General features: G+C 43.9%; 1 protein-coding gene across 1 annotated transcript in view; it reads left to right on the top strand.

The window, feature by feature from the left end:
• akap6 (A kinase (PRKA) anchor protein 6) overlaps positions 1–18,391 on the top strand; it is a 228,035-nt gene extending 209,644 nt beyond the window's left edge. Inside the window, exons 22-25 of the mRNA XM_085767983.1 lie at positions 141–2,012; positions 6,998–8,005; positions 12,513–12,623; positions 17,676–18,391. Coding sequence (XP_085624109.1) covers positions 141–2,012; positions 6,998–8,005; positions 12,513–12,623; positions 17,676–17,720 — 3,036 coding nt within the window. The 3' untranslated portion in view covers positions 17,721–18,391. The remainder of the gene's footprint in view (positions 1–140; positions 2,013–6,997; positions 8,006–12,512; positions 12,624–17,675) is intronic.

The following is an 18,391-nucleotide window of genomic DNA, read 5'->3' as shown; positions in this document are numbered from 1 at the left end:
CTTATATATACACATATATACACTGCAAAACATCAAATAGACACAAAAAAAAATGTTGGTGTATCCCTTTAGGTCTTGTTGTTGTCATTTTGTGTTGCTGTCTTATATTTATTGTCATTCATTCATTCATTCATTCAAAGATGACCCGCAGCGTCTCCGACATGGCGCTCCCGAGCAGCTCGCCGACGAGGAGCCGCCTCCCCGCCTCCCCGTCCCTCGGCGGCCGACACGCTCCGCTGTCCGGGATCGGGATGATGATGATGTCATCCGGCGGCTCGGGGCGGCGCGGACCGCCGTCGCTCATCAACGAGAGCTCGGCCACGACGTCGCTGACGGAGCTCAGCAGCGCCGAGGACTCGTCGCTGGGCTCCGAGGACTTCGCCACGCTGAGGAACCGACGCCACCACCACCACCACCACCACCACGGCTTCCTGGACCCCGCCATGGCAACCAATGCCAATGGCAACGGCAACAGGAAGCGCTGTAGCCACGGAAACAGCAGAGGAGGAGGAGGAGGAGGAGCAGGGATGGACGAGGCGGACGCGACGAGCCTGAGCATGGTCGTCAACGTGTCCTCGGCGTGCACGGACGAGGACGAGGACGACAGCGACCTCCTCTCCTCCTCCACGCTCACGCTCACCGAGGAGGAGCTGGGCGTGCGGGACGGCGAGGAGCAGGAGGAGCAGGAGGAGCAGGAGGAGGAGGAGGAGGAGCGGCTCAGCGGCGGCGGCGTCTCCTCTGGTAACGACGAGGACGATGAGGAGGAGATGGAAGGCTCCTACGTGCTGGGGCTGGAGTACATGAAGAGGGAGCTGCAGAGCTGGATTCGCTCTCCTCGCGCCTCCTCCTCCTCCTGCGCCTCCTCCTCTTACTCCTCCTCCTCCAAAACCGAGTCGAGCCTGCGCGACGAGCTGCAGTGCGGGACGACCACCACCACAACGCACCCGTCCTCCCAAAACAACAAGGAGGCGGCGCACGGCTTCCTGAACCGCACAACGACGACACAAAACGTGAACAACAAGAAGAAGGAGCAGAAGGAGCAACAGCAGAAGGAGGTGCAGCAGAAGAAGGAGGTGCAGGAGGAAGAGGAGGAGGAGAACAGGAGGAACGCCACCAGGAGGAGCTACATCAGCCAGTTCGTGGACGACGTGGAGAACGGCAACGTGGAGCAGAGCTGCCTGAGGGCGAAGGACGACGAGGACGAGGACGACGCGCTCCTCAGGGAGGAGTCGAGCGTCTTCACCAAGAAGGGGGAGTCGTCGTCGTCGTCGTCATTGTCGTCGTCGTACGTGTTCGCCATGACGACGGCGACTACGGCGACGGGAGGCGAGACGGTTCAGGATGTGAAAACAGAACCGAGTCATCGCCAACAACAACAACGCCTTCCCCTCCCCTTCACGCACAAGCGCACCTCCTCGTTGGTGGGGGAGCTGCGAGGAGAGCTGCCCTGCCACAGCTCCTCCTCCTCCGCTCCTCCCTCGCCTCCTTCCCTCTCCCCGCTGGAGGACTGCACATCCCATGATGCATTGCACAACAACAACAACAACAGCAGCAGCAGCAGCAGTAGCAGAGTGCCAATGGCGGCCAACAGCAGCGGTGGCGGACGGAAAGCCATCACCATCCAGGAGAAGTTCAAGTTCTCCTCGTTCGTGACGGAGGAGACGAGGAGGGAGGTGCGAGACAAGGAGTCGTCGCTTCCCCCGAAGAGACGCCACCGCTCCCACTCCCACTCCCACTCCTCCTCCTCCTCCTGCTGCAGCCACCTCCTCCCCTCCCCCTCCCCCACCTCCTCCTCCTCCAACAACAACAAGAAGGAGAAGGAGAACGTGCACGACTTTGTGATGGAGATCATCGACCTGACCTCGCTGGCGCTGAAGAGCAAAGAGAACCAGGCTGAGGACCAGAACCAGAACCAGAACCAGGACCAGGACCAGGACCAGGACCAGAGGACCGAGACCAGCAGGTCCAGTCCAGACCACAGCTCTGCTTCACTGACACACATCAGAGACAAGGTCAGTGCCCCAATATACAAAAATCAATCAATCAATCAATCACATGTTAAAGCAGAAGTAAGCAGAATGTTTGTGTTAATATAAGTCTTAAATAGTTGTATCTTCCGACAGCAATCACTTCTATAGAGTGTTTGGTCTGAAACACGGGTCTGTCAGTCACTCTGCTCTGCTCTGAGCCGAGGAGAAAACTTTCCTTGTATCCTACAACCTTTATCCAATGAGGAGAGAGAACGGCATAAAGGGGCGGTCCTCTCTGTGTGTGCAGCCAAGGGATGCGCGTGAATGTGGTGACGTAGGGACGAGGGCGGGGACTGCTAACTCCATCGGCTGACAGGAAGTTAGCCAAAACCACGGGATCGCTTACTTCTGCTTTAATTCATTCATTCATCCATGAGCACAATTGTCGACAGTTTACTACAGAACAACAGGACATAAATCAGAAACAGGCTGCGTTCACAATCTTAACAAATAATCTCAGGATAAGACGACACCAATTCAGCTGATGAGTAGCCGTTTTTAAAGAAAACATTGAAACTGGGCCCCTCCTCTCGGGCTAAGCTGTGTAGCCTCCTGCCCCAGACAGCAGCGGTTGTCATGACAACAAAGGAAAGGAAATACAGTCCGAAAGAAGCGCTGGAGCCGTGGGCCGATAGCTGACCGTCATCAGCAACGTGCCGTTAAAAATGCCGTTGTGGTGAGCTGGGAAGATGCTGTTAGCGGCGGATGCTAACCGCTACCGCTAGCCGAAATTAGCATCGAGATAGCTCACCAAAACGGCCCTAATACTTGTTACCGGTCGAGGCTTTAGTTGTCGGTGACGGTGGGGAATCGGTCTGCGGCTCCAGCGCTTCACTCAGACTGGATTTCTTTTTCTTTGCGGTCCTGATGCTGCTGCTGAGAGGGTTCCAGGGTGCCATTCCGAAGGGCCGCCACTCCGAACGTTTACTTTAATTTGTCGGAATGCCGACCCTTAATTATTTATGGGAAAAGGGTGCCATTCCCAACCTGAAAAAATCTTGAATGGTTTACGGCACGGAGTGAATAAGCCTAATTGTGGTGGTAGTGTAGTGGTCAGAGCATCTGCTTTTGACGCGGTGGATCAGGGTTCGACTCCCGGGGGAGATACATATTAACTGCGATTTTATTGGCCTCTACCTAACCTTTTTACTAAACTTAACCAACTCCTTTCTACATTGCCTAAACCTAACCAAAGCACAGAGCAAGGACATTTATTTTCAGCAGGAGTGCCGCGGCTGCATCAGACCATGGATGTAATGCATCAGACTCGCACCTGGGTGAAACTTTGGAGGCGGAGGGGGAGGGGGAGGGGGAGGGGCCGGTCGGGCGCTGTCCCCGCGGCGCGTCGTGTCAAGCCGGGCAGGAAGTCAAACCACGAGAGAATCCGGTCAATTTTCAAAATAAAACACATTCGGAACGGCGGCCCCTCGGGAAGTTCGAAATGACGGACCTTCGGGAATTTTCGGACTGGCAGACCGTCGGAATGGCGGTCCTTCGGAATGGCGGTCGCCCCCCTGCTGAGAGAGAGAGACGTGCTAGCACTCGTTAGCATCAGAGACAGCTAGTGCAGCTAGCAGCCCTGAGCTAGCCAACTACTCTGCTGCACGTAGCTTCACCTGAGCTCCGTCATTTTAGTGATTATTAAGACAGATTTCATTTGTATAAGTCTCATGTTTATTTTTGGGCACAAAACTCCAGACACAACCTTTAACTACAGAAAAAACTGGATATAAATCAGGAACGGACGTAAGTGACAAACTGAGACTTTGTGTCTACGATGCCCCGATAGAAAGTTTTTGCATTTCTTCGCCTTGTCTGAGGTGGCGTTCACACCAGCCTTGTTTAGTCCGGTTGAACCAATAAAAGAGGTTCATAAAGGGACCTAACGGTGTATTGTCTTGAAATTTCTGACCAAGTCGCCGATTTTACTTTCACTTTCATCAACTTAACCAACTGTAGCTTTAACCGTTTAACAACATCTTTTTTAATAGGCTAATATCTTTTCTTTTTTTTTAATTAGCTCCTTATGTCATCAACTGATCGGGACGTGTCGACACGTTTAGATTTCCAAAGTAACGCAGGAGGATTAGGCTAATGCAGCGCAGTCCCGTGAATATACCATTACATATTGCACAGAATTATTACATTTTTTTCATCAAAATGTTGCAATAATTTGGTGCATTATGTAACAACTTTTTACGAAATGCGGCAAAGTTTATTACATATTGCGTTCAAGAATTTTATCACAAAATGTGGCAGATTATTACAAAATGCGGCGCTACACACCTCCTGACCTATGAACTCACATCCGGTAGTGGAAGATGATTGGTCGACCATCATGAAAGACAAAAAGAAAAAGGTTTGTAGTCTGCAGGTGTAGGAAACAAACAAACCTCTGACCTCTGCTGCAGCAGGAGGAGGAGGAGGAGGAGGAGGAGGAGAACGAGGGAGGAAACAGAGGAGTAGAGTGGAAGCTTCTCTAGTGGTCGATCCGCTCAGTGAGTCGCAGTAATTCAATAAAACGCATCAGGGATCAGAACTTTTTCTCATGTAATGACTCATTTCTTCAGCGCGTGTCGTCGTGAGTGAAGTAGAGAAATCTGAAAAACTCATCAGCTGCTGTTTGATTCTGAAGAGAGAAAGAAACCAGGCAGAAAAAACTAAAAAAAAGAAGTCAGATATTAATATGCAAATGAGGGAAGGAGGCGATGGTGACGATGTGGGAGACTTGTTAAACTACAGATTAAACACCATCAGTGTTGAGCATAGAAAAGGAATTAGTTACTTGTTACTTTCCCCAGAGCTAGTGACTGAGTTACAACATTATAAAAGTAACTAATTACCAGGAAAGTAACTATGGTGTTACTTTTTTCATAAAATGCTCAAATATATCAAATTATTTAGACTCCTACTCATCCCTTTTTCCTCCCCTCTTCCTGTCCTCCTCCTCTTCTTTCTTTTCATTACCTCCTCATTGTCTCATGTGTCCTCTTCTTCCTCCTCCTCCTCCCTTCTTTTTCTCCTCTCATCCCTATCTTTTCCTCCTTCTCTCCACCTCACAACATTTTTCATCTTTCTTTTCCTTTCCTTCTCCTTCCTTCCTTTTTCTCTTCCCCCTTGCTTCTCCTCCTTCTATCTTCTCTCCTCTTTCTCTCTTTTCATCTCCCCCTTCCTGTCTCTCTTCCTGTTCCTTCTCCATTCCTTCTCCTCACTTGTTCTTCCTCTCCTTCTGCAGGTGTCTTCTCTTTCCTCACCCTCCCTCCTCCTCCTCCTACTCTCCTTCCTTCCTTCTATTCTTTTGAGATTTTGAGTTTTTGCAGTGTATAGACACATGCACTGCAAAAAATCAAATATCTTACCAAGAATATTTGTCTTATTTTTAGTCAAAATGTCATTTCTAGTCAAAACAAATCTCATTATACTTCAAATAAGACTCATCACATTAAAAAGCAGCTTGTTTTTAGACACTTTTTCCTTCTTTCAAGCAGATTTTCACTTGAAATAATCTGATAGTGGAGCAAGTTTTTCTTCCTTATTACAAGCACAAAAAACTTGCTTTTCACTGGTGGATTTTTCTACTTATTTCAAGTGAAAATGTGTTTGAAACAAGTGAAAATGATCTAAAAAGTTAAAGTTAAAGGACAATTCCCCTTTAAGTTCATTTTTAGGTGATGAGTCTTATTTTAAGTGGAAAGAGATTAGTTTTGACAAGAAATGAGACATTTTGACAAAAAATAAGACAAATATTCTTGGAAAGATTTTGAGTTTTTGCAGTGTATAGACACATGCACTGCAAAAAATAAAATATTTGTCTTATTTTTAGTCAAAATGTCATTTCTAGTCAAAACAAATCTCATTCTACTTAAAATAAGACTCATCACATAAAAAGCAGCTTGTTTTTAGACACTTTTTACTTCTTTCAAGCAGATTTTCACTTGAAATAATCTGATAGTGGAGCAAGTTTTTCTTCCTTATTACAAGCACAAAAAACTTGCTTTCACTGGCGGATTTTTCTACTTATTTCAAGTGAAAATGTGTTTGAAACAAGTGAAAATGATCTAAAAACAAGTACATTTTTAGGTGATGAGTCTTATTTTAAGTGGAAAGAGATTAATTTTGACAAGAAATGAGACATTTTGACAAAAAATAAGACAAATATTCTTGGAAAGATTTTGAGTTTTCTACTTAAAATAAGACTCGTCACATAAAAAGCAGCTTGTTTTCAGACACTTTTTCCTTCTTTCAAGCAGATTTTCACTTGAAATAATCTGATAGTGGAGCAAGTTTTTCTTCCTTATTACCAGCACTGGCAGATTTTTCTACTTATTTCAAGTGCAAATGTGTTTGAAACAAGTGAAAATGATCTAAAAAGTTAAAGTTAAGTAAATTTTTAGGTGATGAGTCTTATTTTAAGTGGAAAGAGATTAGTTTTGACTAGAAATGAGACGATTTTGACAAGAAATAAGACAAATATTCTTGGAAGATTTTGAGTTTTTGCAGTGTATAGACACATGCACTGCAAAAACTCAAATATTTATAAGAATATTTGTCAAAATGTCATTTCTAGTCAAAACAAATCGCATTCTACTTAAAATAAGACTCGTCACATAAAAAGCAGCTTGTTTTCAGACACTTTTTCCTTCTTTCAAGCAGATTTTCACTTGAAATAATCTGATAGTGGAGCAAGTTTTTCTTCCTTATTACCAGGACTGGCAGATTTTTCTACTTATTTCAAGTGAAAATGTGTTTGAAACAAGTGAAAATGATCTAAAAACCAGTTAATTTTTAGGTGATGAGTCTTATTTTAAGTGGAAATAGATTAGTTTTGACTAGAAATGAGACGATTTTGACAAGAAATAAAGACAAATATTCTTGGAAGATTTTGAGTTTTTGCAGTGTATAGACACATGACCTCCAGTTGACCTCTGACTCCTCCTCTTTCTCCTCCTCTTCCTCCTCCTCCTCAGGTGCTGGAGCACTCCCACCGGCCGCTGCAGCTGCGTAAAGGAGACTTCTACTCCTACCTGTCCCTGTCCTCCCACGACAGCGACTGCGGGGAGGTGAGCCAGTGCTCCGAGGAGAAGAGCTCCACGCCGGCGCCGTACACGCTGCCGTGCTACGCCGTCAGCCCCAGCCCCGAGCCACCAATCACAACGTCCACAACAACCTTAGCCCCGCCCCCTTCCTCCTCCGCCTCCTTCACCTCCTTCTCCTGCATCCTGGACCTGAAGTCTCCTCGGAACGCCGCTCCTCCTTTCTCCTCCTCCTCCTCCTCCCTGTCGCTGCCCCCGAGCCCGGACATCCGGGACGAGGAGACGCTGTTCTCCGCCTGCACGGAGGAGGTGTATCTGGGACCGCCGCTCTGCTACAGCATGAAGCCGAAGCCGCCGCGCCTCCTTCTCCACCGCCGCTCCTCCTCCTCCTTCCTGCAGAACCAGGAGGAGCAGGAGGAGGAGGAGCTTCCATATCTCACCTGCATCTGGCCTCCTCCTCCTCCTCCTCAGCATCAGGACTTCATCAGAGGTTGCACGGCGACCGAGCCTCACTACAGCTCAGTCTCCTCCTCCTCTTCTTCCTCCTCGTCCGCTGCGAGTGTCAGGGAGGAGGAGGAGGAGGAGGAGGAGGAGGAGGAGAGGAGTCGTAATGAGGGGCCTCCTTATCTTAATCCCCGGGCGGCGCGTGTCGGCCCGATAGACTCCTTCTCCACCGCCGCTGAAGCCGAAGCCGCTGCTGAATGTTTGGCTGATACTAAAAGGCTTGAATCCAATATGGACGCCGTAATGACCAAGATAAGTGTCTGCGGCTCCGCTACAAATCCCTCAAAAGAGGCAGCGGCCACGCGTATTAATCCCAAAATTAACTGCTCGCCGATGAGAGAGGCTGATAGGAGGGAGGAAGAGGGGGAGAGGAAGGAGGAGGAGGAGAAGGGGAGACAAGGAGGAGGAGCGAAGCAGCAGGAAGCGAAGAAGCAGCAGGTGAGTGTTTCACGTATTAGTCTGATCCGCTATCAGGGCTATCAGCTACACAGGCCTGATACTCTGTTACTCCAGGAGTTAGACCGAGCCCGGCCCCATCTGAATGATACTGTGTTACTCCAGGAGTTAGACCGAGCCCGTGATAACCTCCTCACCCCCCTCCCCCCTCCACTGTCTCTCTTTCCTCTTCTTCCTCTGCTCTCTCTCCCCTCATCCCTTTTTCCTCACCTTTTCCTTTCCTCCTCCTCCCTCCCTCCCTCCCTCCCTCTCTCTCTTTTTTCCTCTCCTCTTTCTCCCCTCACTTCCCCCTCTCTTCCTGTCCTCCTCTTCTTTCTTTTCATCACTTCCTCTAGCTTCTCACATCTCCCTTCCTTTCTCTTCCCCCTTTCTTATTCTTATCCTCCTCTTCCTGTCTTCTCCCTTCTTTCTCTCTTTTCATCTCCTCTTCATCTTCCTGTTCCTCTTCTTCATCTTCTCCCTCCCCTCTCCTCATTTGTTCTTCCTCTCCTCCTGCAGGTGTCTTCTCTTTCCTCCTTCCTCCTCCTCTTCTTCCTCTACTCTTTCTCCCCTCACTTCCCCCCTCATCCCCTTTTCCTCCCCTCTCCTCCTCCTCTTCTTTCTTTTCATCACCTACTTCAGCTTCTCACATCTCTTCCCCCTTTCTTATTCTTCTCCTCCTTCTCTTCCATTCTTCTCCCTTCTTTCTCTCTTTTCATCTCCTCCCTTCCTGTTCCTCTTCTTTATCTTCTCCCTCCCCTCTCCTCATTTGTTCTTCCTCCACTCCTGCAGGTGTCTTCTCTTTCCTAACCCTCCCTCCACTTCTTCCTCTCCCCTCACTTCCCCCCTCATCCCTTCTTCCTCACCTCTTCCTGTCCTCCTCTTCTTTCTTTTCATCACTTCCTCCTTCTTTTCTCTTCCCTCGTTCTTCTCCTTCTCCCTCCCCTCTCCTTACTTGTTCTTCCTCTCCTCCGGCAGGTATCTTCTCTTTCTTCTCTCTCCTCCTCCTTTCTCTCAATTTCAAACTCTTGCTCTCATCTTCCTTTCCTCTTCTCCCCTCCTCTGTTTCTCTTTTCATCCTTTTCTTTCCCTTCCTCCTTCTCGCACCACTACACTCCTCCTCTCCCTTTTCTCCCCTTTTTTATATCTCACTTTACATCCTCTTCTTCTTCTCCTCCTCCTCCTCCTTCAGGTCTTTAACCTCCCTCCATCCTGTCACTTTGTCTTTTTTCCTCTCCCTCCATCTCTTCCTTTCACACTCATTCATACTCTCTTTTCATCTTTCTTTTCTCCTCTTCTTCCACTTCACTCTTCATCACATCTCACATCTCCTTCCTTCTTTCTCTCTTTTCATCTCCTCCCCTCCTGTTTCTCTTCTCCCTCTTCTCCTCCTGCAGGTATCTTCTCTCCCTCCTCCTCCCTCGTTCCCTCCCTCCCTCCCTCCCTCAGGTGTTAATGGAAGAGGGGGATTTGCCGACTTCTCACTTTTCCGTTAAAAGGTTAAGGTCCACGGAACAACATCAGCATAATTACTATCAGTCAGATTTTATTAGGATTCATCAGCTAAGAGCTTCTCTCTCTCCCTCCTTCAATTCATTCCATCGCTGAATTAGCCTGTTTGTGCTCTTTTTAAACTCTTTCTATTTCTTTATGCAAATCACTTTTTTCTTTCTTTCTTTCTTTCTCTCTGGTTGTGTCCGAAATCACTCACTCATTCCCTCCTCCCTATAGGACGAATCGCCTTGTTGTTTACAACTACTTCCGGGTAGAAAACCAGCATGAGAACAATAGTGACGGACGAGAGTTTCACTATCTACTTTTTCATGTCACTATATCGCTGTTTAGACTAATCTGATGTTTGTAAAGTCTATAAAACCAATGATTGGACAAACATTACTATTTCTGTGTGCACATTTTTGTAATTAGTCATGGTTATCATAGATTAGCTGGGCTAACGGTTAGCTACCTGTTTAACTTTAATAACTCAGTGACTCAATAAACGGTCCATGAAAAAATATTTTCTCCAGCGGATATCTGAGTTACAACATGATTGAGCTAACTGGAGTAGTTTCATGTCGTGTCCGACAACGGGAGGGTTTTAACAGCTGACGTCCTGGTGTTAGCTTAGCTATGGCCGTTAGCTTAGCTACCGTTAGCTGTCCCTGTCAGCTGCAGCCACTGATGCTTTCTAGACACCGTGATTCCCCCAAACTGAATAAATCCAACACATAGCAACACAAAACACACACACACAGAAATAGTAATGTTTCTTCAATCATTTCAGATTTGTCTAAACGGTGATAGGGCGTGAAAAATATGATATATAGCTAAACTCTCGTTCGTTACTATTGATCTCATTCAAATTACGTGCTGGTTTTCTACCCGGAAGTAGAATGTAAACAACAAGGAGATTCGGTCTATAGTGAATTCAATATAGTGAATTCAATATAGTGGACCATCACTGGTCAAATAAAAAAACACTTTTGGACACTACTCCGCCGCACAGTTAATGACGTATTACGTTGCGTAATTAAAACGTTCCGACCGCGATTGTAACAGCTGGTGCAGGTACCATGGATACGACCATGGTAACGGCCGGTGTAGAGGAGTAAAGCAATATATTAAGCGGTAATATATATATATTTAAGCATCAAAGATGTTCAATCAAACCCACATAGTTTGAAACAACATTCAAAACACACACAGCCAGTGTCACAACTAAGCATAACGTCCGCTAGCTTAATGCTAACGTTAATGTAAAACACCATGGACGGGCTAACAGAAATTAGCATCGCTATCCAGAGTCTGTGGTCAGTTTATAACACTTGTTAGGAAATTTGGTCTGACGTTTGTTTTGGGAGTCTGTGGAAGCCGCGACCGGACAACTCTGGCAGCTGGACACATTTATTGAGGCTGCTGCACTACTGCATTTATTTGGTATATATTGAGTAGGGGGTGATTTCGGACACAGCCTCTGTGTTTTTGTTTTTTTTTACCATGTCTGCAGCTTTTCCTCCTCCTCCAGTTTATCAGACTTTAACTGTAACACAAACTGCACCTATAGACGCCTGTGATGCTTCAATAATCAAACTGGTGCAGCTCTGATGTGACAGGAAGTGAAGCAGCTGGTGGTCGTTGTCAGTGAACCAGGGTCGTTATATTGTTTTTTATATATAAATATTTAATTTAATTTAATTTAATTCAATAAATATTTATTTCTGAGATTTTTGTTTTGTTAAGTTTTCAAATTTTGACGTAGCTACATTTTTTGTTTTTTTAATTTATATAATGTATAATATGTTTGTTTTTTTTGTGTTTGTGAAATCTTATTTTTATTATGGATTTATTCTTTAAACTTTCCTTTTTTGGAGTTTTCTATTTATGCGTTTATGATTTTATTTTTAATAAGTTCAATATTTTTTGCATTGGTTTTTATTTAGGATGTCTTTTTGACATTTTTAATATTTTCTTTCTTTTTTTTATATTTTTTTATGAGGTTCTATTTTTTATACTTTTGCTTCTTTAAAGCATTTTATTCTTTTAGAAATTTTATTTTTATGTTAATAATTTTTACTAACGTGTTCTTCACAATGTCAATTTGAATAATATTTTTTTGGTATAATTTTTTAACTCTTATTTGAAGTTTTTAATTTTTCAATTTTCACACTTTTACATTTGCTTTTTTTTTAAAAGTGTTTTAGAGATTTTAGTCTTTTGCACATTTTGGACTCTGTATATTTCCTTTACTCGTCTCAGCAGAGACTGAAGCGTGCTGCGTTCGAGGCTTTACCGTACGTAAATCCAGACTTTGACACTTTTTTCCTCATTATCTTATAAATTCATTAAAACGACATCAAACAAAAGGCGAGAAGAAAGAAAACACAGAGACGAGTCGATGTGTTTCTCCATGTGTGTGCATCCACATACGTACGTGTGCACGCGACCGTGACTTCATATACATACAGTACATGTGTGTGTGTGCGACACTGACGTATGCAGAGGGATAATAGCTACACAAGTCTTTACAAAGTGATTAGTTGTGAACCAATTAAGAGCGCGCGGAGAGAAAGAGAGAAAGAGAGAGAGAGAGAAAGAGAGAGAGAGAGTTGTTTTCATTTGCAGCTTTTCATCAGTTTTTTGCTCAAAGAAGGAAAAAAGCCGATTAGAAAACAAAGACAAACAACGTTTCGGGCCGATAATGCTGTTTTGATTTATTCCTCTTCCCCCCTCTCCTGTTTGTCTCTCTCTCTCCTTTACTCGCTCTCTCTCTCTCTCCATCCGTCACCACCTCCTCCCCCTCTCTTTCTCTCTCTGTTAGAGAATAAAGGAGGATTTTGTTTCTGTATCACGTTTTAACTTTCATGCGACTAAACAAGTTTCTCTTTTGTTTCCTCTTCTTCTCTTTCTCTTGATCTCTCTCTTTTCCTCTTGTTTCTAACTTTATTTTTTCTGTCTGTTGTTTTTTACTCCCCCCCTCCCTTCCCTCCCTCCCCCTCTCTTTTCCCTTCAGGTGAGCGCTCACTCAGCTGTCAATCAAACCACCGCCACCAGAGCAGCAGCACAGGGGCGGAGCCAGACCTCAGTCAGACACGCCTCCAACCCGAGGGCGGGGCCAATCAGAGTGAGTTCAACAGCCAATCAGCAAAGACTTTTACTGCAGTGTGATGTCACTTCCTGTCATTTTAAATCTCATCAAAAAAAAAAAAAAACTACACTTAAACACAGCGTCAGTTAGGACCCATGTAGATTTTTGGAGGCTGAAGAGGATTTTAGAATAAAAAATGTTGAAATTATTTATATTTACATTAACCATCTTCTTTTTTGCAATGATCCTGAAAGATGGTTTAAAGGGACATTGTGTAACTTCTCCTGTTCTCTTTTCAGGAAAATCGATTATTTGGTTCAAAAGTCTGTTTCGCATTAACCAGTAATCCCCCCATCAACAAACTGAAGTGTTCCTTTCAGCTCTGAATGAGCCGTTCATATCATTCATATACAGTATACAGCGGGGAAAATAAGTATTGAACACGTCAACATTTTTCTCAGAAAATATATTTCTAATAGAGCTATTGACATGAAATGTTCACCAGATGTCGGCATCAACCCAAGTAATGCACACATACAAAGAAATCCGAACATTAATGTCCATAAATTAAGTTATGTGTAATAAAGTGAAATAACACAGGGAATAAGTATTGAACACATGAAGAAAAGGAGGGGCAAAAAGGTATGGAAAGCCAAGAAAGCAGCTGGAGTTTGTCAGTATTTAGAATGTAATCCTGTCTCCTATCAGTGCAAAGTAATATCTGCTGGTTTAGTCCTGATTGATGCCTTTTAAAAAGGTTTCTCACCACCAAGGTGTCAGACAAGAAGTATTGCATGATGGGTAATAGCAAAGAGCTGTCTAAGAGCTGTCTAAAGACCTACGCAACCAAAGATTTCAGACAGAAGAGTCAAAACAATAATCAGAAGGGTTCCCTAACAGTCCAGGACACTGGTGGAGAGCTTCAGAAAGACCTGGAATCAGCAGGTACAGTTGTTTCAGAGAAAACAATAAGTAATGCACTCAACCGCCGTGGCCTCCATGCACACACACCATGCAAGACATGGAGGCCATGGCGGTTGAGTGCATTACTTATTGTTTTCTTTGAAACTTTCTTGGCTTTCCATACCTTTTTGCCCCTCCTTTTCTTCATGTGTTCAATACTTATTCCCTTTGTCATTTCACTTTATTACACATAACTTAATTTATGGACATTAATGTTCGTATTTCTTTGTATGTGTGCATTACTTGGGTTGATGCCGACATCTGGTGAACATTTCATGTCAATAGCTCTATTAGAAATATATTTTCTGAGAAAAATGTTGACGTGTTCAATACTTATTTTCCCCGCTGTATTCGTCTGTGAAAAGTCACCGCGGTAACGCAGTGAGGAGGAATGGAGCGTTACACTGATGCTGCATTCACCTGCAGTCGGGCAGACGGCCGTCGCTGACAAACCAGACGTCATTTTAGTCACAGAAGTCCAGAGAAAGCCGGTAAAACAATACCACATCGCCATGACAACATATTGTCACGTGTATTGTTTTGCCTCTTGTTTACATAGAGGCTTGTTTATGTTACAGTACGTGCAGCGGCTGTCGTCCGTCTGCCGTCTGCCCAATTTCACGTGAATGCAGCATGAAAACTACCATTGAGTTGCTTGAGATATACAACCGCAACGCTAGATGGGAGGAATTCCTACACAATGTACCTTTAAACATTTGGTATAGATGACAATTAATGACTTAAATGACTGCGTTTACATGCACTTCAGTACCCCGATTTCAATCGGGTTTTTTAAGTACCCCGATTATTTATCAAATTCGGGGTATGGTGTTTACATGAAGTTAGAGAACCCCGGTTATTCAGTATCCCTGTATACATGATAAATACAGTATCCCGGTTTCTGATTACTGCGTCTTACGTGCGTATGTGTGTTTCATTCATGTTTATTATTTACAACAGGAAGCGCAACTACTAGGAAATATGTAGGTCCGAAAATTTACAAATTAAAAATGCTGCCATGTTATATAACTTAATAAAAGAAAGGTAAATTCAATGCAGACTGATCGGTTCATTGTAAAACATGCTTTTATTGATGTAAAGTGAGTGGTGATTTCTGTACACACGTTAGGCGACAGAGCCTCCATGCAGGCAGCACTGCTCCTCCAATACACACATGAAGCTTCACTTTTCATTCAAACAAACTAAGGCAACTGCCACAATTATTAGATTTCATCAATGAGACTAGCATTTATCTCCTAAAAATAATATAACCAGCCGGCAGTAAACATCTAAAAACCTACGGGTAAGTTAATTAACGACCGTCTTCTCTCCCGAGGTGACGGAGTAGTCTGGCCGGCCAAGCACGTCAGGAGACGGGGTTGCTGCCTCTGTGATGTCCCGGTCACAGCTCACACAAGGGGAGCTTCACTCCTCCGAAAAACGTCGTAGCAAACTTGTAAACAGCCGTCATGTGGATAAACCGACCGCACATTGGGGATCTAAACAGTGACTTTCTCGCATGAAAAAAACTAACAAAAAAACTTAATAGTCTCCTCGTTGCTCCAGAATGCGCTCTTGTTGTCGCCGCCATTTTGTACGTAACGTATCTATGGTAACAGTTACGTCAGCTGGCTGAGCAGCTTTCAGATATCGGGGTACTGTGTTTACATGCTCCAGTATCCTGATTTCTTTCGGAGTTCTCCGGGCAGCAAAATCGGGTTTCTCAAAATCGGGATATGAGCTTATCCCGATTTCTGGAATCAGGAAATGGTGTTTACATGCGCAAACACAAATTCGGGGTACTTAAAAAACCCGATTGAAATCGGGGTACTGAAGTGCATGTAAACGCAGTCAATGTTTCAAACACTTCCCCCTGGGGGGTTAATAACTGGTCCTATGTTAAGAGATTAGTAATGTAATTATATTTTGACTATAACTGATTTTACACATTCATAGTGTCGTGAAATGTATTGATGCATAATAATAATCGTGATAATCTTAAGACCGTGATTATTTCTCTGACAATAATCGTACCAAGAAAATCTAGAATCGTGACAAAACAGTTTGAGACGACGTCACACGAACGGTTTAAAGTGAATTATTGTGATTTAAAAACGAAACGTGTGCGACACAGTTTGTGATCGAAGATTCGTCTTCTGTTTTTAAAATGAAATCAAACCAGGAAGCTGCAGTGTGTGTCTGTGTGTGTGTGTGTGTGTGTATGTGTGTGTGTGAGACAGAGATGTGGCCGCCCTATAGGTGCCTCCAGGGCGAAGCAAAACCTACTGCCCCCATACTCCAAACACACACACACACTGACACACACACACACACACCCCCGAGGGCAGGGCATAAAAGTCCAGGTAGAAGCTCTGACAGCCCAACAGCTGCAGGTTAGACAGACATGTTGTTCACACACACACACACACACACACACACACACACACACACACAGCAGAGGACAAACCTGCATACACATTCGCATGCAAAGAAATACACACATCAAAGCGCGAGCACACACACACACACACACACACACACACACACACACACAATGCATGTAAACCCATGACAAAGGACACACAAACACACGCACACACACTGCACTCACATCATATCAGTGATGCATACAGCTGGTCCTGACCCCCATGGCGTGCCCCAGTCTAGCCCACCTGTTCACACACACACACACACACACACACACACACACACACACACACACACACACACACACACACACACACACACACACACACACACACACACACACACACACACACACTCTCCTGTGTTTTGCTGCAGACCTTCTGCTGTCTGGGTCACAGAGCACATCATGAGCCGCATTCACGATTGCTTTAATTGCACCTGTGTCTGTGTCTGTGTACGTACAGTGTGTGTGTGTGTGTGTGTGTGCGTGTGTGTGTGTGTGTGTGTGTGTGTGTGTATACAGTGTGTGTCTGTGTGTGTGTGTGTGTAAAGTTTCATAGCCAAACAGAGAGCGAAGCTAAATCTAAATCTAAATCTGTGCTACACGCAGGAGGAAGCTGCAGCTGAACGCTCAACATTCAGTTTTAGACGTTTTTAAAACCCAAATAAATGAATTAAAAATCATTTTATTTCAACACCAGAACTGAACCGATCAATAAAATAAAAAAAATTTAAAAAAAACACAAGAACAGGATTTGTCCAGGAGCAGAGAAGTTAAATGTGTGAACGTGAGATTAAGAAAATGAAAAAAACAAGTTCATAATAAACCCAGAGTTTAATTAATAGAAAATAGAAAATAAAATGTGTTGTGTGTTTTCCTGCTTAGACAATAAAGAACACATGAATTAAAGGGGAATTCTGGTCATTTTTGACCCCTAAATCAAAACCGGATGGCTATGCATTAATGCTATACAGTACTAACTCAGAGTGGTAAAGGAAGAATTACTGTTCTTGTGCTACTGCCCCTGTACAAGGCCCTAATAACCCACTGGTTATTCACATCATTATTCAGAAACAACAATGCATTCATTTACAATGAACAAGCCATAATTAGGAGTTAATATCAGGAAAAAATCTTAATTCATGGTGTAATAGAGGTAGAATAAGGCTGTGCACTGCAAAAACTCAAAATCTTTCCAAGAATATTTGTCTTATTTCTTGTCAAAATGTCTCATTTCTAGTCAAAACTAATCCATTTCCACTTAAAATAAGACTCATCACCTAAAAATTAACTTGTTTTTAGATCATTTTCACTTGTTTCAAACACATTTTCACTTGAAATAAGTAGAAAAATCTGCCAGTGAAAGCAGGTTCTTTGTGCTTGTAATAAGGAAGAAAAACTTGCTCCACTATCAGATTATTTTAAGTGAAAATATGCTTGAAAGAAGGAAAAAGTGTCTAAAAACAAGCTGTTTTTTAATGTAATGAGTCTTATTTTAAGTAGAATGAGATTTGTTTTGACTAGAAATGACATTTTGACTAAAAATAAGACAAATATTTGATTTTTTGCAGTGTTAAGGGGTCAAAAATGACCGGAATTCCCCTTAAATCAATAGAAACCATAATAAAATCAATTAAAGATGCAGTAAAGTGACGTTCAGACTTGGTCTAACTCCTTCTTCTCTCTCCGTCCTGCAGAGACTTCCTGTGTTGGGAGCTGGGACCTCCAGGATCCAGCTGTAAGGGAGTTCTCTGCACCTCCTCCTCCTCCATCTCTCCTCTGGGCTTCGTCCTCCCCCTCCCTCCCTCCTCTCTTCCTCCTCTCCCTCCTCCTCCTCCTCTGATCTCCCAGACCTCCACAGCTGTTGGACTGAACTGATCTTTACCTGTCTGGACGTTGTCACAGCGACCTTCAGAAGCCCCGATCCTCCCGTTGTGTTGCTGTTGTTGCTGTGATCAGAGGTTTGTCGGGTCGGTTGATCATGAAGAAACCTGAAGAGAAAAAAAAAACAACAACTTTACACCCACACACACAGTTTCTGCTTCGTTAACGTAGTGAAATTAACATTAAATCCAACAACAATTTAACTGAGAAAAAAAGAAAAAAACAAACAGAAACAGCGGTGAGTTCAAAAGCAGGTCGAGGTTGAATGACGAAGTTTCACTGATGAGTCACGTCGTGTTTTATTTGTTACATAAGATTCAACATAACAGGAAAAAAAACGAAACACAAACACATTCAACGACACAAAGACGAAGGAGTAGCCTACGGCGTCTGAAGAGGGACAAAAGAAACTCAGCTGCTTTCACTGCAAAAACTCAATATCTTAACAAGAATATTTGTCTTATTTCTAGTCAAAATGTCATTTCTATTCAAAACAAATCTCATTCTACTTAAAATAAGACTCATCACA

This window comes from Trachurus japonicus, chromosome 22, assembly GCF_045865225.1.
Source record: "Trachurus japonicus isolate A0001 chromosome 22, Traja_1.0".
Classification (NCBI taxonomy): Eukaryota; Metazoa; Chordata; class Actinopteri; order Carangiformes; family Carangidae; genus Trachurus; species Trachurus japonicus.
This window is presented reverse-complemented; position numbering and strand designations above follow the sequence as displayed.